The sequence below is a fragment of the Pongo pygmaeus genome, chromosome 12 (assembly GCF_028885625.2).
Source record: "Pongo pygmaeus isolate AG05252 chromosome 12, NHGRI_mPonPyg2-v2.0_pri, whole genome shotgun sequence".
NCBI classification, from domain to species: domain Eukaryota; kingdom Metazoa; phylum Chordata; class Mammalia; order Primates; family Hominidae; genus Pongo; species Pongo pygmaeus.
The window spans coordinates 45,240,907-45,267,735 of record NC_072385.2 but is presented as its reverse complement, the minus strand read 5'-3'; the positions used below and the strand labels follow the sequence as shown (position 1 = coordinate 45,267,735).

The following is a 26,829-nucleotide window of genomic DNA, read 5'->3' as shown; positions in this document are numbered from 1 at the left end:
ACTGCCCTGCTGGATTTCAGATTGCCTGGGGTCTGTAGCCCCTTTTTTTTTTGGCCAATTTCTCCCATTTGAAATGGCTACATTTACCCAATGCCTGTACCCCCATTGTCTAGGAAGTAACTAACTTGCTTTTGGTTTCACAGGCTCATAGGCAGAAAGGACTTGCCTTGTCTCAGATAAGACTTTGGACTGTGGACATTTGAGTTAATGTTGAGATGAGCTAAGATTGTGGGGGACTGCAGGAAAGGCATGATTGGTTTTGAAATGTGAGGACATGATATTTGTGAGGGGCCAGGGGTGGAATTATATGGTTTGGCTGTGTCACAGCCAAATCTCATCTTGAATTCCTACAAGTTGTAGGAGGGACTTGGTGGTTGGTAATTGTATCTTTGGGGCAGTTCTTCTCCATGCTGTTCTCAAGATAATGAATAAGTCTCATGAGATCTGATGGTTTCATAAAGAGGAGTTCTCCTGCACAAGCTCTCTCTCTTTGCCTGAGACCATCCACGTAAGATGTGACTTGCTGCTTCTTCTACCATGTTTGTAAGGCCTCCCCAGCCATGTGGAATTGTAAGACCATTAAATCTCTTTTTTTTTGTAAATTGCCCAGTCTCAGGTATGTCTTTATCAGTAGGGTGAAAACGTACTAATACAGGACTCAGGCAGATTTAGAATTTTAATGAAATATCCATTTTGTCTCTTGCATTAAAATCCCAATCTAGTTTCTTTTGCTCAGTTCTTGCATGATATGTGCGTTTCATCCTTTCATTTTTAAAGCCATTCTATATTCCTACTATGGTGTGTATTTAATGAGTGGCATACATCTTTGATTTTAATCCTGTCTGATAATTTTATGATTTACTTGGAAAAATTTGTTTATTTATAATGCAATTATTTGTAAAGTTAAGGTTAAACCTACCTTCTTGTTTCCTCCAATTTTCTTGATTCATGCTTTCATTTGAATTAATCAGTTTAATTATAGTTTTTTCTTATATTAACTTGTGAAATATGCAAGTTTATTATACAGCAGATATACTCAACTTATTACTGCCTAATACACATACAGGATATTATAATTTCTTTCTCAAATCATTCCTAGGTAAATGATGGAAGCAGAATCAACTTTTGGAGGCTCATCTATGGCCTGCTGGGTTGAACTTGAAAGTTTGAAATGACCTAAAGTATATTTGGACACAAACCTCCCTAACCTTTGAGTCGCTAATGACCTAGAGCTTAGTGAGATGCAGCACTTTCTCATGAGCTTGCAGTGGCATCAGGGCCCAGTCTTGAATGCCAGGCAGGGGTCTCTCAACTCTGTGATTCTTCCCAAGAAATACATGAGAACTTCCATCTGGGTTCAAATCTCGAACACAACCCACAAGTCTCTCACTTACTGCCCTCAGTTCAAAGTCTTCAGATGGTTATTTTTCAAGGGGTAAAAAGTTAGCTTGTATATTATCTTGTATTGAACCAGATTCCATTTCAGATGGCATACATATGTTTCTTTATTCTTTCAAATTTGGTCCTTATTGTTGAAACCCAGCCTTAGAGTTCAGAAAACTACTTTTTTACTTCAATATGCTGTGGCTGAGACTGTGCAAAGACTTTTGGCACTAGGTCTTTATTTTTGTATACATTTGCCACAACATATCTAGTAATTTAAAAATCTAGACTGTGAAGATTTTTATTTGGGTTCTTCCTGATAAAAGTAGGAAAAAATACAGTGCCTGGTGCTGTCCTGGTTAGCGGTCTGCCTTATGAAAAGTGGTGGGGGGAGGTGAAGGAGGGGAGGGAAAGAGTGTTTTAATATCACCAAACCTTATCAATGTACAAGTACTCTAGAAACTGCTAAACCAAATCTAAAGAATGTATTTTGCTGGTAATAATAAACCCCAACATCCTCAGCCTCCACCCTGCTGATTTTAAGCGTGAAATCTGTCCGCGACTCCCTCCACTGAATGTGTCTGGGACTCCAGGGTCCCAGTTGGAAACCAAATAAACTGGGAGCTGTGGAGGCTGGCCTGGCTTCTGTAGGTCCCAATTCAAATAGGTGTATCCATTACTGTGAAGGGGGCTGTGACTGGACCTGCATGACATGGATGCCGGCTCTCCAGGGATGATGGGCAGGGAGAGTGGAGGCTGGGTCATCACAGCATCTCCATCGGATCCTGAAATAATAAGAGAGAAGTGCAAGGTTATGTACAAACATTGTGAGTCATTTAAATCATTTTTTTGTCTGTTATTTATGTTTTGCTCAATTATTTTTTGCGTGTGATTTTGGTTAATACTCCCAAAACATACAGGTATAAAAAGAACCAAGATTTGCAAGGCACAAAGGGGCCTCTAGAAGTCACCTACCCCATCCCCCTCTTTCTATGTCACAGCTCTCACTAAAGTACATGTCCTTGCTCCTTCTGGAATCTTCCTCACTCTCACAGATCTAGGCATCACATGCCCCATCCTGGAGGAGAAAACACATCTAACAGGAGGACAGAATACACATGGGAGGCAGTGGGTCCCCCAGAGTTCACACTCCCACCCCGTTATCCTCCCTTATTTCCCTTCTGCCCTTACCAGTGACCCAGATAATTAGCAGCCCTGGGAGTTGAGCAGGGAACCTCATTGTGAGAAGGTGAACTGAGGAGTCTTGATCAGTCAAGGCAAGGTTAGAGCTGAGCTTTTATCTCAGACTCACAAGGGAAGGTCCTCCCTAGGGGACAGTATGCAAATCCCCTGGTGGGTGCAGTGGGGTGGAAAGAGCCAAGGAGAAGTTGGGGGCCTCTCTCGTGAGCAAAATGACATAAATATATTTTATGTTTTAAGGAAATCAATACAGGAAAAATCTGTGTTGCCTGAGTGGCAGAAGGGCCATATGTAGATGTTTCCTGCTGTTTCCTCTACTAGACTTCTACTTCTTTAGGACTTTCTCAGGCATGTTTTCCATTTCTCTTTAATAAGGCTGATCTTTCATAAATATTTGGTGATTTTTATTTCTTTGTTCTGGTTTATTTAAGAGAGTCTAGGTTTATTTTATTTTATTTCATTTTATTTTATCTAAGGTAAAACACACAGTGCAAAGGGTGAAAATATTAAGGGTGCAAATGAGTTTCAAGATCCAGATCATTTCATGTCATGATCCACATCAAAATAGCTAAGGTTTCCAATTCTCTCACTGCTTTCATTATGCACCTTCCCAGTCAAAAACTGCTGCTCAAAACACAATCAATATAACTGATATTCTGACATCTATTATAATTGTTTGTTTTTTTCCCTGGACTTAATCTTTATATCACGTAAAGTAAACATTTTTTGTAGCTTCTTTCTTATTTCTTTCATTTTTTTGAGGCCTTGATTCCTTCTTGTCAATTTGAATTGCTATCTGCTGTCATTCATTCCCTGTGATTCTGAAGAATTTTCTCTTGAATCTCTTGCAAGGCTTATATGCTATTAATGAATTAATCTTTGTATATAAAGGAATATTTCTACCTTGCCTTTATATTTAAATGGTTGTTTTGCTGGATATAGAATTTGTGGCTGACTTTTCTCCCCTAGTATTTAAATATGTCATTCCACTGTCTTCTCATCTCCATTGGTAATGATGAAAATTTAGCTGATGGCTTTATTATTACTTCCTAGTATAGAGTAAATTGGTATTTTAGTGATGCATTCCAAATTCTCTGTGTCTTTGTCTTTCAACGTTGGTACTATAATGTGTATAGTTCTGAATTGCATTGTGCTTATTCTGAAAAGGTTTCACTGAGTTTCTTTCACATATAGTTTAATGTGTTTCATCACTTCGACAGATGATTTTCATTATTTCTCCTTTTTTATCTTTTGCAGTTTTTATTTTAGAATCAGAGCATACATGTACAGATATGTTACAGTTATTTTGCACGATGCTGAGGTTTGGTGTATGACTGAACTTATTAACCAGGTAGTGAAGATTGTACCCATAGGTAGTTTTTCAGCCCCTGCCCTTCCTGCCTCTCTCTCCCCTCTAGTAGTCCCCAATGTCTATTGTGCCCATCAACCATGGACTGGATAAAGAAACTGTGGTATATATACACTATCAGGGGAACCTGCCCCCAAAATTTCAATGTAGGTTCTTTCTATTTTCCATCAGTGTTGGCTGGCTGAGAAATAAAGAGAGAAAGTATAAAGAGAAGAATTTTACAGCTGGGCCACCAGGGGTGACATCACATATCGGTAGGACAGTGATGCCTACCTAAGCCTCAAAACCAGCAAGTTTTATTAAGGGTTTCAAAAGGGGAGGGGGGTGTAAAAACAGAGAGTAGGTACAAAGATCACATGCTTCAAAGGGCCAAAAGCAGAACTACTAATAAGGGTCTAACAAAGATCACATGCTTCTGAGGGAACAGGACAAAGGGCAAAAGCAGAACTACTGATAAAGGTCTATGTTCAGCAGTGCATGTATTGTCTTGATAAACATCTTAAACAACAGAAAACAGGGTTCGAGAGCAGAGAACTGGTCTGACCACAAATTTACCAGGGCAGAGTTTTTCCCCACCCCAGTAAGCCCAAGGGTACTGCAGGAGACCAGGGCGTATCTTAGTCCTCATCTCAACCGCATAAGACAGACATTCCCAGAGCACCCGTTTATAGACCTCCCCCAAGGAATGCACTCCTTTCCCAGGGTATTAATATTAATATTCCTTGCTAGGAAAAGAATTTAGTGATATCTTCCCTACTTGCATGTCTGTTTATAGGCTCTCAGAAAGAAGAAAAATATGGCCCTTTTTGCCCAACCCCGCAGGCAGTCAGACCTTATGGTTGTCTTCCCTTCCTCCCTAAAAATCGCTATTATTCTGCTCTTTTTCAAGGTGCACTGATTTCATATTGTTCAAACACACATGTTTTACAATCAATTTGGAAAGTTAACACAATTATCACAGTGGTCCTGAGGTGATGTACATCCTCAGCTTACAAAGATAACAGGATTAAGAGATTAAAGTAAAGACAGGCATAAGAAATTATAAAAGTATTATTTGGGAACTGATAAATGTCCATATTAAAATGAAATCTTCACAATTTATGTTCCTCTGCCATGGCTCCAGCCGGTCCCTCCGTTTGGGGTCCCTGACTTCCTGCAACAATACACCATGGAATTGTATGCAGCAATAAATAGGAACAAAATCATGTCCTTGCAGAAACTTGGATGCAGCTGGAAGCAATTTTCCTAAGTGAACTGATGCAGAAACCAAAAACTAAATACCACATGTTCTCACTTATAAGTGGGAGCTAAACATGGGGTACACATGGACATAAAGATGGGATCACGTTTTTTAGCCTCTTTCTATTTTTTCCTTTGTGATTCCTAATTCAAATTTGTTGGCATTGTTACACGGACCTATAATGTCTGAGGTTTTATTCATTCTTCTTTATAATTTTTCCCTTCTTTATATGAGATCATTTCTATTGACTTGTTTTTCAGTTTACTGATTCTTGTGTCATCTTAAATTGCTGTTGAGTCTATATAAGACATTTTTCAATTGAGTTATTGAACTTTTCATTTCTAGAATTTCCAGTAGGTCTGCTTTCATAGTTTCTCTGTTTGAGAGTCTCTATTTGTTGAATCACTATCTTTAAAAATTCCTTTTTAATTATTTTTTAAAGGTTAAAATAATTCTTTGAACATATATTTGATAAGGGTGGAGCGCATAGACACCATGGAGATGGACCACAATGCAGGGAGCTCAGAATTTGATTAGTTGAATTTGAAGTCTCTGACTAGATGATGCTCTTGTGGGATTTAATTATTTTCTATCTTTTATGTTTCTCATATTACAAATACCTTTTATTTTTAAGATAGTAACTATGTATAGAAATTCAGCTTATAAATCCCTGGAAATTTCTAACAGAAAAATTTTTGAAAAAAATAGTTTCTCTTAGGCCCCCAAACCAGCCTCTGCCTGGGACATGACTTGGTCTTTGAGCCAGTGAAATCTGTGATGAGGTTTTGAGTTGGGCAGTGAAATGATGGCAGGGCAGGCTGTGTCCTGGGTGCTGTGGAGGACAGGAGGACAGTCCTTCAGGGTTAGTGATGCTGGGAGTTCAAGGGGAGACACTCAGCATGGAGCAGCCTGTGAGTCACCCTAGTAATGCTGTCTGGACAGTGATCATCTCACAAGTGTACTCGGATGCCAGTGGATGGCCCAAACGTGGGCTCAGGTTGGACAAACACAAAGCTTTAGGGATGAATATATGGGGCTTATTTGATACTCTGAAGTTTCAACACAAGCATAATGAATTATATGGGAAAAGTAAGGAGTCACAAGGTTGCAATTTTTCATTTGATATTAAAATATATTCCCTCTGCTCATTTTTCCCTCCAGAATATAACTACTGATATATATTTAATCAAAGTCACTATTTTTAATTGTCGTTTGAGTAACTGACAGCCTGTGTACAGAGTTCCTAAATAACTGGGAAGCCAGACCATCATTCTTATGGGTGAATCCAGGAAGTGACTGTGGATATGAAGAAATGTGAGTTTCACGTACATGTCTCCAAAGCCATGGGCCACTGATCTGGGGAGAACCTGCAGTCAGTTCACTTTCCCATACCCAGATGAGAGGACACCTCGATCTGTGTTCTTCTGATGAACTCTAAAAACTGGATCACATTCTGAAGGTCTAGTTCACACTTCTTTTCTATGCTAGAGGGACTCTCTACTCACATGTATTGTACCCTGTGCATAGGACAATATGCGATACATAAAAGTTGTTTTCTGCTAATTACCCATCAAACATGCCATTTATGAGTCTTCTATAGTTGTTACCTGACCTATGGCTATGGGGTCTTCCAAAAGAATGGGCCAGAGGTGGAGCTGTGAAACTGCAGCTGGATAAAAAGTGTAAGTGTCAAGATAGGGGAAAGAAGTGGTGTTAATAATAATAATATTCCAAATTAGTCTGGGCTCTTGGCTGTGATTACTGGTAAGCGGGAAAGAGTCTAGGTTTGGTTTTTATTAGTTTTATTTCAATTGATAAAATAGCCAGAGTAAAGTGCACATATCTTGAGTGCATAACTGAATAAAGTTTATGTGTAATTCATTGTCCAGGTGGAATGACAGAATATTTCACATGCTCTTGTGCTTCCCTCATGGAAAATCTTTGTAAGGTTTCACCACTCTCATTCAGCAAAAGTAACTATCTTTCTGACATCTAACACAATCATTTAGGTTTCCCCATCTTGAACTTCACATAAATAGCATGAAGTGTATTTTTATCTTTTTAGCCTTAGTATTGTTCTTTACTACTTTTGAAGCCTTCATTTCTTCCAGTGGACTCAAGGTCCTGTCTGATGTCATTTCCTGGGATTCTGAAGTGTTTTCCCTCAAGTGTCTTATAAGACATAGCTGCTACGAATGAACATATTTTGTTTACCAAAGAATTTTTTTGCTTTTTTGTTAGAGATGAAGGATATTTTCACTTGATATAGAATTCCTGGTTGCCTTCTTTTTTTTTTTCTTTCAGCATTTAAATATGTCATTTCACAGCTTCTAGCCTCTATTGGTCCCAATGAAAATGAAGCCAATAGCTATATTGTTGTGTCTCTGCATAAAGTGTCTGCTTTCATTCTTTATGCAATGAAGATTTTCTCTTTGTCTTTCAATATTTTAATATAATGTGTTCAGTTATTAATTTCTATTGAGTATCTAAAAGGTTTTTATTGAATTTTTTCATCTGAGAATATTTTTTCTTACTTTCGAGACGTTTTTGTCATTATTTCTCCAAATATTTTTTCAGCCACTTTCTCTGTCTCTCTTCCTTTGTGACTCTCATTATACATTTGTTGGTGTCTTTCACTCTGAGCTATACATCTCTGAAGTTTTCTTCCTTTTTTTCTGAACATTTTCTTTAGACTCAATACTTTCTAGTCCTCTATTTTCAAGTTAACTGATTGTTCTGACATCTCAAATTGCTATTAGACCTAGCTAATACATATTTAAATTGGATTATTGTACTTTTCATTTCTGGAGTTCCCATTTGGTCTTTTTTTACACTTTCCATTTCTTTTCTTGAGTCCCTACTTGCTGAATCTTTTTTTTTAAATATTGTCTTTTCTATGTCAATAATCATAGTTTTAAAAATAATTATTTTAACATCTGCATATTAACTGCTTTGTAGCCTTTGCTAAAGCCAACAATTAGGACAAGTTAGAATCAGCTTTCATTGACTGTTTTCTATTGTTGTTGTTGTAGTTTCTTTATTTTTATTCCTTCAATATCGATCATACTTCCCTGTTTTTTCCAGGATTTTTTAAACTGAAAACTGTACATTTTTGACAATATATTATAGTACCTCTCTTTAGATTGTGGGTTTTTTAATTTTAATTTTAATTTTCTTAGAAACAGAGTCTCACTCTGTCAGCCAGGCTGGAGCTTGGTGGTGTGATCATAGCTCGCTGCAGACTCGACCTCTTGGGCTCAAGCTATCCTCCAGTTTCTTCCTCCTGAGTAGCTGGGAATATAGGTGCATGTCACCACTCTCTGCTTTTTAAAAAAAAAATTTTTGTAGAGATAAGGGTGTAGCTATTTTTTCCAGCATGGTCTCAAACTCCTGGCCTCAAGTCATCATTCTGCATCAGACTCTCAAAGTACTGGGATTACAGGCTTGAGCTATCATGTCAGGCCTCGAATTTGTTTCATTTTTCTGAGCATTTTTAAATTTTCTTCTTAGTTACTTGTCTGAACTTACTGACAGTACCTGACTTACGATAGTTGGACTTACAATTTTTTGACTTTCAAATGGTGTGTAAGTGACAGGCATTCAAGTAGAAATAGTACTTCTTGTATTCATACAACTATTTCTACCTCCTCTTTCAGTACAGTATTCAATCAATTATGTAAGGTATTCAACACTTTATTGTAAGATAACCTTTGTGTTAGATAATGTTGCCCAACTGTAAGCTAATATATGTGTTCTGAGCACATTTAGGATAGAATAGGCTGAGCTATAATGTTCAGTGGATTAGATGTATTCAAAGCATTTTCATTGCATGATATTGGAAAATCTGTATCTCATGTGGTGTTGGACCACTGATATCTCTGCTTCTTTTTATTCTTAATATTAAACTTTAGTTTGAATTTATAGGAACTGCACATGTATCTGCATAGCATAGGGGTCACCAACAATTTGAGACATTTTGCTCAAATATCTGGAGCTTTTAAATCTGTCTTCTGTGAATCCATCTGTGTGTAGTTTAAAAAGCAAACTGCATGCAAAATGCAGCGAGTTCTTACCTCCCTCTGGTTTTACTTTGCAACAGGAACTCTTGGGTCTCATCACTCATATCTATAGCTTCTAGGTCTCCAGGAATATGTGCAGAGATTGTTTCAGCAATATGGGCCTATCTTATCCAGGAATCTGCTATTTAGTGTCAGCAGATGTACTACTTGCCCCAAACAGGGCATCATCTTGCACTAGCAAAGCTGTGGGCTTTTTCTGTTCATTTCCTATGGAGTTCTCCATCTTTAGCTGGAAACACTGAAGAATTTTTTTCCACTCCTTGGCTTTACTCAAGTCCACCCACTTTGGCAGCAAGCTTCCAGTTTTATTTGCTATCCTCACATTGGTAAAACTCCAGTTCTATAATTCATGTTGACCAGCTGGGGGTAGAAGGGTGCTGTCACAGGCAAAAGGCTACAGACTTTTTCTGTTCTTACTCAAAACACTAGTACTTTTTTTCTATAAAGAATATAAATGCTTAATTATTTTATGCTTTGCCAATTTTCAAAGTGCTGAAATATTTTGATATTTTAGCTTTATATTTATAGGTGTGTTTGTTGTTTATTCTTGAACAGAAGATTTATTAAACTCTTTGTGATGCCATAAACAGAGATGCCTTCTAAAATGCATTTAAATGAACATAATAGCCATACTGAAATGGAATGAGGTAATGGACTAATATAAGTAATTTTGGACTTGAGAACTTGAACTCCAAAATGGCCATATAGAGCAGAGATGCTAAAACTGAGTGGCCACCACACTAGCTATCTGTAAAGGAAGCAGCTGGAATAATCTAGTAAACACTGATGGTCTTGTTGAGGTTTTTGTTTCATGTTGAATCACTGTGGGTTCCAGTATTATACTGCTGACAGTAATAAACTGCAAAATCTTCAGGCTCCACGCTGCTGATGGTGAGAGTGAAGTCTGTCCCAGACCCACTGCCACTGAACCTGGCTGGGATGCCAGTGGCCCTGTTAGATGCACCATAGATGAGGAGCCTGGGCGACTGCCCAGGTTTCTGCTGGTACCAGGCTAAGTAGTTGCTAACACTCTGACTGGCCCTGCAGGAGATGGTGCCTCTTTCCCCTGGAGACACAGACAGGGTGGCTGGAGACTGCGTCATCACAATTTCTCCGGTGGTATCTGAGATTGAAAATAAAACAGAAATGCATGATTGTAACCTATATCAAACCCACTGTCTTTAAGTAGAGCCAAAATTGTTGATCTACACTGAATTTTAATTATATTTCTATAGGTGTCAGGAGATTTCACTACTGTGAAAAACCACCTCATATTCCCCTCACCTGGGAGCCAGAGTAGCAGGAGGAAGAGAAGCTGTGCTGGGGCTTCCATGGTTCCCTCTGGGTCGTAACTGAGCAGTTCCTCCCCAGACCTCTGACCCAGGCATTGATATGGACTCTGGAAGGTAGGGCAGCTGGGAGGGACATGCAAAGCAGCTGGGGCGGGAGCTGAGCTTTCACAGCTGCAGAGACCACCTGCTTCTTCCTCTCTGCACTGAGCATCCTGCGCCTCCCTGGTTGTCAGTTCAGAAAAGTCTGTTGGCTCAGTCTGAGTGTAGAACTTCTTCCTTGCGCTCACAGAATTTCACTCCTGTGCCTTTATTTTCCTCAATCACCTAAATTCACCCAGATGATATTTGGCACAAGCCTGTTAAGAACAATATAAAAGGCTGTGTTTTCATTTCTCTCTTCCTATCCTCAATATGCCCAGTCATCTCTCTAAGTGCATTGTTGGATCTATTGAAAAGAAGAGTCTGTTAGAACTTAATCTTCTAGATACACCTTTCATTTGCTTGTTAGTAATGTTTTCTGAGGGTCCTGAAGCTTTCCATTAACCCAGCCACATATCCTCTTTGAGTTAAAAAGTTAAAAACTTGTGCTTACAGTCACATGTCCTGGCAGGCCATGACATAGATGCTCCATGGCTTGCCAATTGCTTGAAACTGATCAAGTAACTTAACTTCCCTGTGTCTCAGTTTCCATATCTGTGTAACTGTGACAATACTGGTACCTACCTTACAGTGCTGTAGACAGTTTAAAGAATATAAGATAAAACATTTACAATAGTATTCAGGACATTATGTATGCAGCAATTAATTTTGTTTTTATTGTTTAAGTATTCAGCAGTACAGTCATCATCATTATAAATATACTTAGCATGGAAAATAGTCTTAAATCTAATCCAAGAATGTTTTATCCACAGTTAAATTAAATTCTAAGGCATTTTCTTCAGTAACTGTACACAACTCTTAAAATCCTAATGATTTGGTCTTAATCTGTGCTAAAGTACTCAGACCTTCAATCATTCCCGCCCATCCCTGTCTAACGCATTACTTCTCATCATCCATTATCAAAATGTTACCCTATAAAAGGTTCCCATGTCCTGTTGCTGTTCTTCTTTTTTATGTAATCTTTATTCCACCTTGTTATCTTTTGTGTTATTCTTGCCCCAGGACTGACAATAAGGAAAAGCTACTATCATTACTTGTGGGCTCGCTCCAGTATAATTTTGTCAGGCTTGTTATTTGGAAATGAGGACTGTGTCTTGCAAAGAAACATATTCATTGGAGCCATGTGTTATCAAAAAAAAAGATTTTATCTACTTATGATCCAATAATTAATTTAGACTGTCTTCAACAGATTTTTTTTAATGATAAAAAGCAGAAGATGTTATAAGAGGAAAATACAATACAATAGAAAACACAAGCTATTATAACTCTTGCTTCATGGATTTTTACACATATTTAGACATATGTTGGGTATATGCGTGCAATGATAATCTAAAAACTGAATGGCAACTGGCTTAAGGAATGCCTGCATTACACTGAGTCTTGCCCACTCTTCCAATTATGAACAGAAAGCTACAACACTATTTGTATGGGTATCAAACCTTCTAGCTGCTGTGATGGAGGTAAAGAAGATTTACTGCGACAAAAGCCTTGGAAGTAGTAGAGGTTTGTCCTATGATGTTATGGCTGTTGCTGTTTCTGCTGGTGTTGTTGTTAGGAAATGCAGTGGGAGTGAAAGCAAGTAGAAGATTTACAAGCTCTGCTCTTCCTCATCCTCACAACTCCCTTTAGAGATGGACAGATGTTGGTCCAGGAATCCTTGACACCTCTTAGAAGTATTTTGCTCTTTCCAGAATGTTTCCTGACAAGTATTGTTTGGAGTCACAGATGAGGTGAAACTGGGTGTAGAAGAAAGGACTAGAGCAAGGGAAGGAGTTTTCCATCCCAAATAGTTGTTGTAGGAACAGGGAAATGGAATTTTTCATAGATTTATGCCACACTTCTATCATGTTGCGGAGAGAGGAGTCAAACCAGGCTAACTCCTGAAAGAATCATTACATTATTTTAGAGAGAAAGAACTATGATGTTTAAAATTCAAAGCTATTGATTTTTGTTGTTGTTGTTGATTTTTATTTTTTTTTCTTTTTGAGATAGAGTCTCGCTCTGTCATCTGGGCTGGAGTACAGTGGCACGATCTTGGCTTACCGCGACCTCTGTCTCTCTGGATAAAACAATTCTCCTGCCTCAGCCTCCCAAGTAGCTGGGATTACAGGTGCGTGCCAACATACCTGGATAATTTTCATATTTTTAGTAGAGATGGGGTTTTGCCATGTTGGCCAGGCTGGTCTCAAACTCTTGATCTCAGGTGATCTGCCTGCCTCAGCCTCCCAAAGTGCTGGGATTACAGGATTGAGCCACTGCGCCCGGCCCTACTGAGGTATTAATATTATTCATCTTCTTGAATACACCAAGTGGTAAAGTACAAATCCATAATTTAAACTTGAAATTTCTACTCCTATGTGAATTATACTAGTGAGGAACAAAAAAATTCTCTATTGGTTGGGAGATGATGTTTGACAGTGGTCAGTTTGTGAAGTGGAGGCTTATGTCACAGGACTTTTTACACTGCTACATATAAAAATGGTGAATGGCCTCATACCCAGAAGAATCAGTATTTCTCATGAGCCATACTACCACCAAGAAAGAAGTGAATTGAAGCCTGTGACTACTTGATGAAGGGTGTATAAAGAAGAGGGAAAGAAAAAGGATACAAAACACAATATTGTAAGTGGAAAGGAAGAAGTCATTACACAGCCTATAAGAGTAAAAAAATAAAGAGAGGATATTATGAGTAATTTTATGTCAACTAACTTGACAAAAGTGGTGCAGGGCAGGTTCTTGGCTTCACTCAGGAAGGAATGGAGCGTAAGCTGGTGGTAGAAGAAAACAGCTTTACTGAGGTGGCAGTATTACAGCTCTGTGACTGTTCTTGTGGAGCAGAGCTACCCCATAGGCCATATGCCAAGAGCAGCAGTGTAGGGGCAGTTTTGCAGTTATATTTATCCCCACTTATAATGACATGCTAATTAAGGAGTGGGTTATTCAGAAATAATGAGAAAATGGGCAGTAACTTTCAGGTGTTTCCATGGCAATGGTAAACTGATATGGCACTGGTGGGCATGTCTTATGGACAGGTGCTTCCAGTGTCTCTTCCTTGTGTCACCCACTCTTCAATCTGGTTCTGGGTTGAGTTCCACCTACCTCCTACCTCACTGCCCCTCAGAGATTAGACACTCCTTAATCTTAAGGAGACTGCAGAAGAGCAGAGACCATTTTCTGTAAGTGCTTCCTGCTGACTTTATGGGTGCAGGCCTTCCCTAGCCTTTGAGGAGTAAAAATCTTTGGTACCTGAACTAAGGGGCCCAACGGCAGGATGCTTTCATTTGTGGGGTCAGAAGACAGAATGGGTTGGAAGACTTGTAATGGACTGTATCATCTTTACATGAAATTTAGAAGACATAAACTTTACTAGGATGTTAAACAAGAAAATCATAATTGGAAGACAGAGAAAAATTATTGCTCCTATGACCACCCACAGAACCACGTTATTAATCTATGTGTTTGCAAAACAACAGCCTTAGGTTTTCTAGGTTTTATAAATGGAGGTTGTGGTGTCCACCTTTTGTGCCTGCAGGACCTTGTAAGAAACAGATTTAATCCTGGACAGCTGTACCCAACTAGTGGCTTCCTGAAGCCTAACAGTAGTTGGAATAATTGAGAATATCTGATAAGGGCCCCTTTATTCCGGTTATTATTGATTCTTGGGGGATCATTTTGTTGTTGTTTTTTGAGACAGAGTCTCCCTCTGTTGCCCAAGCCTGAGTGCAGTGGCACAATCTCGGCTGGGCTCACTGTAACCTCTGCCTCCTGGTTTCAAGCTATTTTCATGCCTCAGCCTCCTGAGTAGCTGGATTACAGGCATGTAACCCCATGCTCAGGTAATTTTTTGTAATTTTAGTAGAGACATGGTTTCATGATGTTGGCAAGGCTGTTTCGAACTCCTGGCCTCAAGTGATCCACCCACCTCAGCCTCCCAAAATGTTGAGATTACATGTGTGAGCCACTGCACTCACCCAGAAGGAACCCAGCCAGTTCCTTCTTTTTAAGGTTTTAGTAAGACTAAGTCTTCTGGTTAAACAGAGGAGCTATTATTTTCTTTTGTGGAAAAGGACACTGTTTTATTTTCATAATTTTAAAAGGCCTTTTAAATCTGGCCTACATTTCAAATGGGGTAGAGCGAGGTGTGTCTGACTCCCTGTTTCCCACCATGGCCTGAATTAGATTTTATTAGGTTTCTTTGGTAGTTCCTTTGGCCAAGGGGTTTGGAATCAAAACATTTATAGCCAATTAAATATTTTAGGCCAGACTGCATGGAGGTGGGCAGGCACTCATTAGCCCTTAAGCAAGCAGATCATGAGGTCAGGAGATAGAGGCCATCCTGGCTAACATGGTAAAACCCCAGCTCTACTAAAAATAAAAAAAAAAGTAGCTGGGCGTGGTGGCACGTGCCTGTGATCCCAGCTACTCAGGAGGCTGAGGCAGGAGAATCGCTTGAACCCAGGAGGTGGAGGCTGCAGTGAGCCGAGGTTGGACCACTGCACTGCAACCTGGGTGACAGAGTGAGACTCCATCTCAAAGAAGAATATAAATATTTTTAAAGCTGTATAACAATAAAAAAGTAAAGCCCCAAATAAAGTTATATATGTTAAAAAACCAAGTACGTAGAATAATACTATGTTGGGGGAAAACATTGCTTCCACTGACCTCTAAGACGAAACACTTTAGCATCAAGGCCGCAACAACAGTCAGAACTGGAGGTGAAAAAGTCACAGGAGCTGGTGAAGAAGCAAAAGCAGACAGCAATCATCCCAGGCCTTTTTAAAGGGAGAATAAGCTGAAAGCAGCAAAATACAACAGTTGAATCCCTAAGACACTAATCTCAGAAGTTTTAAAAGGAACTTGTTATCGTAACAAGGGCAAAATTTTCTGTTTTACTTTTTTTTTTTTTTTTTTTTGAGATAGAGTCTCGCTCTATCACCCAGGCTGGAGTGCAGTGGTGCGATCTTGGCTCACTTTAACCTCCGCCTCCCAGGTTTCAGCCATTCTCCTGCCTCAGCCTCCCGAGTAGCTAGGATTACAGGTACATACCACTGCGCCTGGATAATTTTTGTATTTTTAGTAGAGACGAGGTTTTACCATGTTGGCCAGGCTGGTCTTGCACTCCTGACCTCAAATGATCCACCCTCTTCGGCCTCCCAAAATGCTGGGATTACAGGCACGAGCCACTGCACCCGGCCTCAAAAACAAAATTTTCTATAATTTAGGAAATCAATAACTTAAGAAAACTGAGTTTCAATATGCAGACCATTTTCTAGAAAGTGACTGGGCCATCAATTGTTCTCATCTCAGATTTCCACTTCTTGCATAGAAGATGTAAGAAGAGGTAGGAAGACATTATGAAAGTGGATTGTAAGCATTTGTTACTGAGCAAAATATGACTAAAGCACTATTTTTATTTTTTAACTTTTATTTATCATTATTTTTTGAGACAGGGTGTCACTCTGTTACCCAGGTTGGAGTGCAGTAGTGCGACCTCGGCTCACTGCAACCTTCGCCTCCTGGGTTCAAGCAATTCTCGTGCCTCAGCCTCTCAAGTAGCTGGGATTACAGGCATGCACCATCATGTCCACCTCTTTTTTTTTTTGTATTTTTAGTAGAGACAGTTTTCACCAGGTTGGCCAGGTTGGTCTTGAACTCCTGACCTCAAATGATCAGCCCACCTTGGCCTCCCAAAGTGCTGGGATTACAGGCTTGAGCCACCATGCCCGGCCTTAAAGCAGTATTTTAATTAAATAAAGAGTAGAAGAAAAAGCGTAACAAAAGTGACAACAAGAAAACAAAATGCCATTATGGAAAATGATGACTTTAGGGCAGAACACAAGAAAAGACAAACCAAGATTCCCATAGGATGAGACTCCAATCCACAATCCTCGGACAAATGTCAATGCTGAAAACCCTGGAGCATCCAGGGAGTGACCAACAATACCAAATGCTGAAAACCCGGAGTACCCGAGTATCAGCCTACGATTGTCCCCACACCAAATGCCAGGAAACCCTGGAGTATCCAGGGGCTGACCAGTGCAGAAAATCCTGGAGCCTCAGTGGGGTGGCCAACAGTGAGCCCCAAAGGCCTGGTTGTGGCCATAGAACAATGTGACTCTGGCTTCATATAGTCAACAGAATAGGAGAATTCTTTCAACCAAGTGTCCTGCCTTAAACAACTGCACAAACATAATTAGTAGGGAGCCAAAGACAAAACTGCAAAGCAAACACATATATTGGGGCAGAAAATAAGACAAAATGGCTGATGGATAAATAAAATGGCATTAGAGGAGAAATGACTAAAACAAGGAGCAAGGAGGATGTAGTCAGGTGTGTTATGGGGGACTTCAAATGGACTATCTAGCCAAACGCCTTATTTCCTGGATCATCTGATATAGGGCAGGTGGACAGAGGGGAAACGTACAGGTGTGCAGGAGCGAAAATGGTGCCAGTCTCTAACGTGGGGCCTGCATGAAGATCTCTCCAGGCTCCCCAGCTTGGGTGTGTTGAATTTCCACGGGCGAACTGGTGAACAGAGCGGCTGGCCTGCATGAAGCAGTGGCTCTGTGGCCACTTACTTATCTGCTCAGCTCCACTGCCTGTCAGGAAAGATGATGGCTCTTCAAACAGCCTTTGGCTAGTATTAACAGCTCTGCAATGTTAGCAACTCTGTAGCTTTGATCGCTGTCGTGCTGATCACTGTCTCACCCTCTCTCACTGTCGCTCTCTGGCCATTTCTCCAATAGTTGTGTTGCCCATTGCTGATCGCTATGTCCATCTTCTCACAAAAGGCCATCTCTTGCTGTCTTCCTTCTCCGCTGCTTCCACTGTCTCACTGCCACATCAAATGCTGCCTCTCACCACGGCTCATTTATCCTCCCTCCTCATTAAACATCAATCTGCATGTCCAGGCCTTGCATCCCCAGGCTGATGTCTCTGTCCTGGGCCAGGTACTGGAGAGTATTGTTCCTCCAGCTTCACCAATAAGCCATGGTTCTCTCGAATCCAACCTTCTCACTGCACCAATTTTGCCAAGAAGCTTTGCTGTGCACTGGTCCCCAACTTACCCAAATGTAGTGAGACACAACACTCATGCACAACCAGTTACATGAAGTGGATTACTACTTACAGAGAGTCAGCCACAGAGAGCACAAAGCTGCGGGGGCCTGATTGACTCTAGACTGTGCGTACCCCACAAGGACTGCAGCTGAGGGACTCTGGAATGCAGCCCACCCTGGGTTTTATGTCTTAGAATCACATGACACACTGGGCTACAGTGTTGAAGAAATTCCTGTTTCTAGTAGGGACAGAAACGGAACCCAGGCTGTTCTGGCCAATCATGCCCTATCTCAGAATGTTACAGTTCCAGAACATTCTAGAAAACTACAAGCAAGAAAAGGAAGAGGACTGGGTTGATTGAAGACAAAATGAAACTATTCTGCAAATACTATAATGAAATCACAACTCAGTAATCTTTTTGCGACTGGCTTATTTCACTTAGTGTAATGTCCTCTAGTTTCATCCATGTTATAGCATGTGTGAGAATTTCCCTTTTTAAAGGTAAATAATATGGTATTGTATGTATATACCACATTTGGATTACCAGTTCCCTCCTTTGTGAACATTTGAGTTGCTCTACCTGTTGGCTACTGTGAGTAACTTGGTTCTGAATGTGGGTATACAAATATCTCCTCAAGTTAATGTCTTCAATTACTTGGATATATGTCCAAAAGTGGAATTGCTGAATTATATAGTATTTCCATTATTAATTCTTTGAGGAATTGTCATCTGGTTTCCCACAGCAGGTGGGCCATTTACATCACCACGACAGTGTCCACAGGAGTTCCAGTTCCCTAAGTTCTCACCAAGACTGGTCATTTTCTGTTGGAAAAAAAAATCCTAATAGGTGTGAGGTGGGTTTTGTTTTTATTTTTCTAAGGATTAATAATATTAAGCATCTTTTCCTATGCTAGTTATCTAATTATCTCTAAAGAATATTCTCCAGAGAAATGTCGATTCATATAATTTTCTTGTTTTTAATCAGGTATTTTATTTTAATGTTGACATGTAGGACTTATTTTTATATACTAGACATTATTAACCCCTTATCAGATATATGATTTACAAATATTTTCTTCTATTCCACTTGTTGCATTTTCACTGTGTTGATTATGTCTTTTGATGTCCATTTTACATTTTTATGTAGTCCAATTTATCTTCTTTTCTACTTTTGCCTATATTATGGTGTTAAAGGTGTTAGTATTCAAATGTCTATAAATACTGACTTACTGTGCTGAGAAGGTCACTCTAGACCATCTCTCTGATGGTGGAGCTAAGAATTTTACATTCTCACATTTTGTACCAGGGCACAGTGCAGCTACGTGAGAACCCAGTGGCTTTCCCGAGCTTATTTGTCTTGCATTTTTGGCAACATGGATTGTTGTTCACATTGGCCTCCTCTGGCAGGTCCACCTGGAAAGCATTATATTTAGCAAGAAAAAAGGAGGCTGTGAATGATGTCAACTGTGTATATTCCCTGTTGCAGATGTCAAATCCATGAAGCATAAAAGGATTTACTAGAGGATATTAAATTCCTTGCAAAGTGTTGAAAAACCTGAAGGAATAGGCTCCAGGCAAAGCCTCTGGAACAATTCCAAGAATGGCACTGCTGATGCAGGCTGGGGAGGAGCTCCTGCTGCCTGAGACTCCACATTCAAGCTGTCTCCTGCAGGAAAGAGAGCAGCTCTTCTCACTACTGCCCCCAGAAGGACAGCCGCTCTGCTATCAACTGCTAGAGACCTGACCCCTTTCTCTGTAGGCCTGCCTGTGTTGATTACATCTTCATTTCAGTCTCATGTAGATTCATCTGTTTTCAAGGGTACAGGGGTTATTTCTGCCCAAGTCCACTCTGTGGCTTTCTATCATAAATACACGTTTCTACACTTGAATTTCCAGGAATTACTAGTAACAACAGCAAAATGCTACAACCCAACATAAAGATTTCCTTTACAAAGAACATCATGCTCCCCACATAGCATTGTGCTCCCCAAAATGTGGGGAAACTCCAATCTGTTCATCCCAATACCATCTAGGAAAAAATGTTCTTCTCTCATGAGCCATTAATCTGTCTACTTATTATTTAATTTTTGGCCTAAATTGTAAAGGTGGCTAAAAATGGCACTTTGAATTTTTTTAAAGAAAGGGTATATAGAAAATATGAAATTATTTAAAATACATATATGCATGACACATTTAGTTATTGTCACCAGCTTCTTTCACATTTATTTTATTCTCTAGTTTCTGGCAACACTTTCTCTAGGGTAGAGTCTGGAAAGGCTATTCCTCATGTCCTTGGCTTCCTAAGTCCCAGATGTGGTGAAGAATGCCCATCAGCTGTGTTACTACAGAGTGCTTTTAGATTGAGATGAGGGAGGGGACGTGCCTGATCTCACTCAAATGTGCTCAATTTCCTGGTCTGGGTCACAGCCAGGCAGCACAGTCCTGTGGGCACAGTATCTTCACTCGCCAGGTTTCTATCAAAATGAGAGTGTCCTTCTTGACTGTGGAAAACACGGGGCAGGGAGAAGATCAAGAAATAGCAAAAGAAGTACTTGGAGTTTCCTGAGCTGCCACTCTGGTTTCCCCAAATGTTTTCATTCCATTTCATTCATGATAATAAACAGCTTTCTGCCTAACCAGCCATAATCGCTTTTCTTAGATCCAACTGATTCAGTGATAAAACTAAAGAGAAAAAATAAATACACCTTTCAACATTTAAGCTGACCAGTTGGCTGTCTCTGGTATTTACACCTCCATATCCCACTATGCATTTCATCTTCCCTTTGCCTCACTGGAGATCCAAGTGCAGGGAATGCTTCACATGACTGTGATCCCTAGAACCTCATCCTGATGACTGTTAAAATCTTCTCTGAGTTTTACCAGTGGAAATGGCAATAAATAGAAACATTCCAGAAGGTCCCCTAGGGTCCATATTTTCTGTACTTCCTCTCTAAGATATGTAAAATCAATTCCATTTGCTCTTGCTTTATATGGACTAGATTTTTGTCCCCAGCACACACCCTAACACCCTGTGTGGACAACTTATCCAGTATTGTATTAAGTCTAAATGGTCACATGCTTATCATATCATTTCTTCCAATTTCATGGAATAATTGTCATGTCAACTCTTTGGATTAAGAACCATGAACCAGATAACCACAGCCCTGAGTAAATAGAAATAGAATATTTCAAGCTGTTCAGTTGGCATAACAGTGATGAGTCTACAGCTCATTTTCAAGATATAAATATTCTATTTATGGGAGTAAAAGCACAAATCATGGTTAGTGTTTCAGAACCTCCACCACATCTGACAGCATAGCAATTCAACAGCACAAAGTTTGTGTGCCAGCTTTGCTTGACTAATAATGTTTTTTCCCCTGTCTATAGGGAAAGCTGCACCTGTGCACATGACAAAAGCGTGAGCTACACTTTTTTCACTTTTTTTTGAGGTAAATAAGTTGCTTGATCCAAAGCCATATTATGGAATAATTTCCTGACTCTGATGAAAGCATTTGGAAAATCCTGAAATAATATTTATGCAGAAATACAACCAAAAAGAAAGGCAAATTCATATATAGGAAAATAACCAGTGCCCTCCTCATGTTACATGAGGTCCACTAGTATCACCTGACCCCAGCTGTTCATCTGAGCCCTGATGTGTGGTATAATGTTAGGGGTTCAGGAGGGGTCATTCTTCTTGGCAAATGAGGTGTTCAGAAGAGCCAGTAGCCCTTTAAGTCTCAGTTAGTTGAAATTCATATTATTGAGTCCCCACAGGGACCTCCATAACATTGGTTCATGATACTCCCTGGGAAAGCTGGGAAAGTTGACTGACTGAAGTCCATGTGTTGAATCACCCTCATTATTAAAAGACCCTGCTCATTAATGGCATTTTGATTAATATTCACTGGGAAAGCATTTTGTTTTTTTATTTTGGCTCATCTTTGAAACGTCTAGTCATAGCTCTTCCAGAATCACTTTGTCTGCAATCATTTTGTTGCATTTCTTTGAAGGCCTGATGATCTGTCAAAACCAACAGCCAATATTATTACATTGCTGTTATGTTGGGAAAAGCTGAATGTTGGGAGAAGCTGAGGCAGGGCTTGCCTGTCTGACATAATGTAAAAGAGTCTTGGAACACATCTGGGGTCCAGGGTCTAAAACCCCTTGTGGCCTTTAGTACACCAAGCTCTGCGCTAAAGGGTGGAAGGCTACCCTGACGCACCATAATCTAAGCCCAGGGCATAAAATCCCTTGTGACTTGGATAGAATCCAGGGCTCGTGGCTCTGGAATGTGTCTAGACTTGCTGGCTCCTTTCTCCTTGCTCTCCCAGTATCGATTGTATCTTGAGTTAAAAGAACCTGCTCTCCATTATCTCAAGTAGCAGAGCAAATGCTAAACCATCACAGGTGTAAATCATGTGCTTAATACAATGCATCCTTTTGGCCTCCACATTCTTACCACCTGTTTCTTTGTTGGATTACCAATAAATAGCATGGGCTTCCAGGGCTCAGGGCCTTCTCAGCCTCCATACACTAGCAATGGTCCCTGGTGCCCACATTTCTCTCTCAAACTGTCTTTTTCTCAATCTTTGACTCCACCAGACTTTGTCACCCCCGTGACCTGGTGTTGGGTCTGATCACCCCAAAACTGTTATGGTTGCAATGTGATCATCAGATGTAACCCTTGCAGTTTACTCATTGTTATGATTTTTACATTTCCAGGGCTTCCTTGACAATGGCACTGACGTGACTCAACCCAGCATCCATTATAGTGAGAACTCTATTTGGAATATCATCACTGTGGGCATGAACGTAATGGAGACTTTCATAGGATGCAATGTTTAATATTCAACATTAGTCAAAATTTGTTCTAGTCCTACCCTTGGAGCTCTACTGAGTTGGAAAAATATAAATAAATTTATTTTAAATATAATATAAATATAAATAAATTTAAATATAAAATAAATATAATATAAATATAAATAAATTTAAATATAATATAAATATAAATATAAACAAATAAAAAAATTAAAAAATTTTCTGTAACAAGAGTAAGAACTATATGTGGTCCAGAATACCATTATTTTATGGAATGTTACAAAAAATTTTAAATGTATTTAATTCAGATAAGAATTTTATAAATATGCATATATTGCATATATGATAGAATAAATGTACTTAAATATGAATACTATATGTATAGCCAACATTTTATCAAAAACATATATATTCACTTCTATGTATCTTATATACATGTATGCATACTTTTCCATAAATAAGATAAATTTTAATTTTTTATTGAAATCCTAGTTTTAATTTTGTCTTTAATTTTCTTTTAATAACTTCATAATTTGATTACTGAACATTCACATTTAAACCACCAATTTAATAAAAAATACATGTGTGTACATATAGGTAGAGGTGTAAATACTGTATCAGTAAGCTTTTATGAATTAATGATTGGTAACTGGTTAAATACACAACTCGGTGACTGATAACAGTAAACATTTGTTTTCGTGTTCATGGATGCTCATATTCACAATCATCTGACTGATCAAGGAAGGGCTCAGCTGAGTGGATCCTCTGCAGGACACAGAGCTCATATTCAGCCTATAGATATCAATTGTCTGAGGACTAAGCTGAACAGCAGTGACTATACGTGATACAAGATTCTTGTGGCAGGTCACAGGAGTGAACATCCCAAACCAAACTGCACAGTTGAATTTAAGTCCAATAATTTTTAACATAGCTTCAGATATTTAAAATACATTCCTTTATTTCAGTGAGTACACATTTTCAAGAAAATGTTTACTCCATTTAATTGTAGAGGTGTTTGATCGTTCCATGGACAAGTAATTATGTTTTCAGCCTTTACAATCTTGAAAATATTTGCAAATGCAACTTTGCATTAATAAGAAAATAAAGCTGGATGTGTTTTCAACATGTGGCTTTAAATAAAATTTTTTAAAATGGCCTCATTGGGGGAATAATCATTTTAACTTATATGAATATCCTTTTTTGCCTCTCTCGTGTTCTACAGAGTGGTCCAATAAGAGGTCCTCCCATAAGATTTGGAATCAGAAAAGGATGGCTCAATATTCTCCACTGGTACCTAAGACAGACACAGGGACAGAGATGAGGACTGGAGAAACACCTGGAAAGATGCTGTAGGAAGCTGAGAACATCAACATCCCCACCCCTAAGCTTCCAGACAGGACTGAGGACCACATGGTTAGATAGCCCATACTTCAAGGGCAGATGCATTCTGTTTTCTGAGGGAGCACTAGACAATTCTGCTTCTAATATCAACTTTCCTGACTACTATATCCTTGGCTTTGAAAGGTTGTAGTGGGAAAGTTAATCGTGGGAATTGGGTCATTCTTGTCATACCCCACAGTGCCAAGAAACCAGGAGGGAAAGACACTCAGGTTACAAAATATTGTTGTTTCTAGAATGCAAGTTAAATAGGCCGTATTATCCCATGGAACTAATGTTTATGGTTTTTTGAAGAAATATAAAAATTGACTCCTCCAGTCTTAAAAACTCAAGATAGTTAAATTTTTCTTATCAGAGTTCTTTTGTCAGGAAACCAACCATCAGGCCTCCAGATACTATCAAAAGGAGCTGAAACTTACATATCACTGAATCGGGACAGTGAGACCTCAGACCCTTCACCCATTATGATTGCCTAGCTGACCTCCTTCTTCCTGTTGACCAAATTATCTTCCTTACCCCTCCCTAATTCCTGTTTTCCCACATTTCTTCCCTGCTATATATACCCCTCATTTTAGTAGTTCAGGGAGATACATTTGAGAATGGTGTCGCATCTCCTTGGCTGCAGCACCTGATTAAAGCCTGTTCCTTGGCAACACTTGTTGTCTTGTTGCCTTAGTGATTGGCTTTCTGTGTGGTGAGCAGCAGGATCTACACTGAATCCCTGGCATTTCAGTAACAAAATTCTCGGTAAGCTTCACTTCTTTGGCTTATTGTAACCTGAAATCAAATTTATCCACAACTTCTGAGATAACTTGATATAATTCTAGGATTCACTTTGTCCACCACTGCTTACCAGTCTGAGCTTGCCAGCTCCCAACCCTTCCTAGTACCAATGAACTTTCTCAAAGAGCCATAGGTAACATTTTCCCTTTTTCATAAAACTCTGACTTTCTTTGTTCTTCCAACATATTGAAGACCACTGAGTTTTCCTGTATGCCCCATTTGGCAAATATTTCTTTGCACATAAAACATTAAATTTAGAGATTCATCTCTACATTTTATTTAGACTTCAGTAGTTTAGACTCTAATTCTCTGTATTAAGACAATTCCTGCTTTGAATATCCATAGTGGCCTCTTCTTTGTTATATGAATTCCAAGTGAAGCCATAAACTAGACTCCTCAGGTGTCATGATCTCTGTCTTTATTAAATCAGGAGAAGCATTGCTAGATCTGTGCAGTTGGGGCTGAGAAAGAGAAAAGAATTAGGGTGCAGAGGTGACTTCATGTCCCCATCTACCAGCACCATCAGAGTGTGGCTGCATCTGAGGAACATTCTCAGCTGATAGAGGCATCAGGAGGAGCAGCTGGGGCAGCCCAACCTCACACATCTGCTTCCCTGGGGGTTTTTGTTCGGGTGTGTAACACTGTGGGAGGGTAACTATTATACTGTTGACAGTAATAAGTTGCAAAATCTTCAGGCTGCAGGCTGCTGATGGTAAGAGTGAAATCTGTCCCAGATCCACTGCCGCTGAACCTTGATGGGACCCCACTTTGCAAATTGGACGCCTTATAGATCAGGAGCTTAGGGGCTTTCCCTGGTTTTTGCTGATACCATGCTAACCAGCTGCTAATGCTCTGACTTGCCCGACAAGTGATGGTGACTCTGTCTCCTACAGATGCAGACACGGAGGATGGAGACTGGGTCATCTGGATGTCACCTCTGGCACCTGAGATTGGAAACGTAAAAACAAATGTCCACACAATTAATCATGTTGTAAGAGAACTTCCCTGAAGGGCCAGGCTGTACAAAGCACACTGGGCTAGGTAAATTCCTAGTGTTCTCCTTCCTTACCTGGGAGCCAGAGCAGCAGGAGCCCCAGGAGCTGAGCAGGGACCCTCATGTCCATGCTGTGTCCTGAGTGGGTCTGACTCCTGCATGAAGTGTGACCAGCCTATTAATAAATCTTCACGGCAGGAGGATGTGCTCTGAGAACATGCAAATGAGCAGGGTATGGGGCAGGCTGGGTACAGCTGCAGGGCTGGCTCATCTCAGTAACTCAGCACCAGCTCAGTGTCCCCAGGTGTCCCAGGTAAGACCAGGGTAGCACAAATTTGTCTCCAGAGAATGTGTTTCTACTGGGGACTATTTTATTAGGAGAAACAATTTTTAGGTATTTTTTTGAGAATTTTAAATATTCCTCAGGAGCCGATATAGTAATGTATTTCATTGGTGTATCAGGATTATTTAGGAGAATATTCTTGCTTGTAGGAAACACATAGTAAAATGTTAGACGGTAGGATTCTCAAGTCTTCAAAAGACTCTCATACGATTCCGGTTAGGGAAGGGGGTGATTGTGCTATACTTGCAATATTTCTGTGAGTTTAACATTGTTCCTTCCTAAAAAAATTAAAAATAAAATATATCGACGTGATGCTATATATATTTGTAAGTATTAGGTAATGGTGTTATGCCTTTGTTCTTGCTAGTATTAGATCAAGCAATTTATTACAGATATACAAAGATGATACCGTGTTGTCTCCATGCATGCAGCACTAACAGATCCGCCATTATTAAGACCTACAGGTCTCTTTAATACCCAGAGATTACATGAGGTGCACCTTATTCTTGTTTTGGGCACCTTCATAGTCTACCTTCTTTTCTGCCATTGGGTACTATTTCCCAAAGTTCATCTGTCTTAGTGAGGGTGGCCACTGCACGAAGCATGTCCCTGCCATGCACCATCAATGACACTTTCTTCTTATACTTTTTATCAGTGAGTGGGGACAACATTCTGACCCAGACACCAGCCTCCCTGTTAACGTCTTTAG

At 39.7% G+C, this 26,829-nt stretch overlaps 2 protein-coding genes and 1 gene segment (V, D, J or C); all 3 read right to left on the bottom strand.

Moving 5' to 3' along the window:
- The window catches only part of LOC129026546 (immunoglobulin kappa light chain), a 412,603-nt gene that overhangs the window by 195,385 nt on the left and 190,389 nt on the right, over positions 1 to 26,829 (bottom strand). The window lies entirely within an intron of this gene.
- On the bottom strand, positions 1,485 to 17,938 carry LOC129026568 (uncharacterized). Its single transcript, XM_054473725.1, has 4 exons — positions 17,431 to 17,938; positions 17,147 to 17,321; positions 15,385 to 15,455; positions 1,485 to 2,168 (listed from the first exon to the last, which is right to left on the bottom strand). Exons 1-4 carry the CDS (start codon positions 17,516 to 17,518, stop codon positions 1,849 to 1,851), a joined length of 654 nt encoding a protein of 217 aa, XP_054329700.1. The 5' UTR covers positions 17,519 to 17,938; the 3' UTR covers positions 1,485 to 1,848.
- On the bottom strand, positions 25,381 to 25,930 carry LOC134737784 (immunoglobulin kappa variable 1-5-like). The segment is given in 2 exon segments: positions 25,381 to 25,727; positions 25,853 to 25,930. Coding segments are annotated over 2 exon segments (402 nt in total).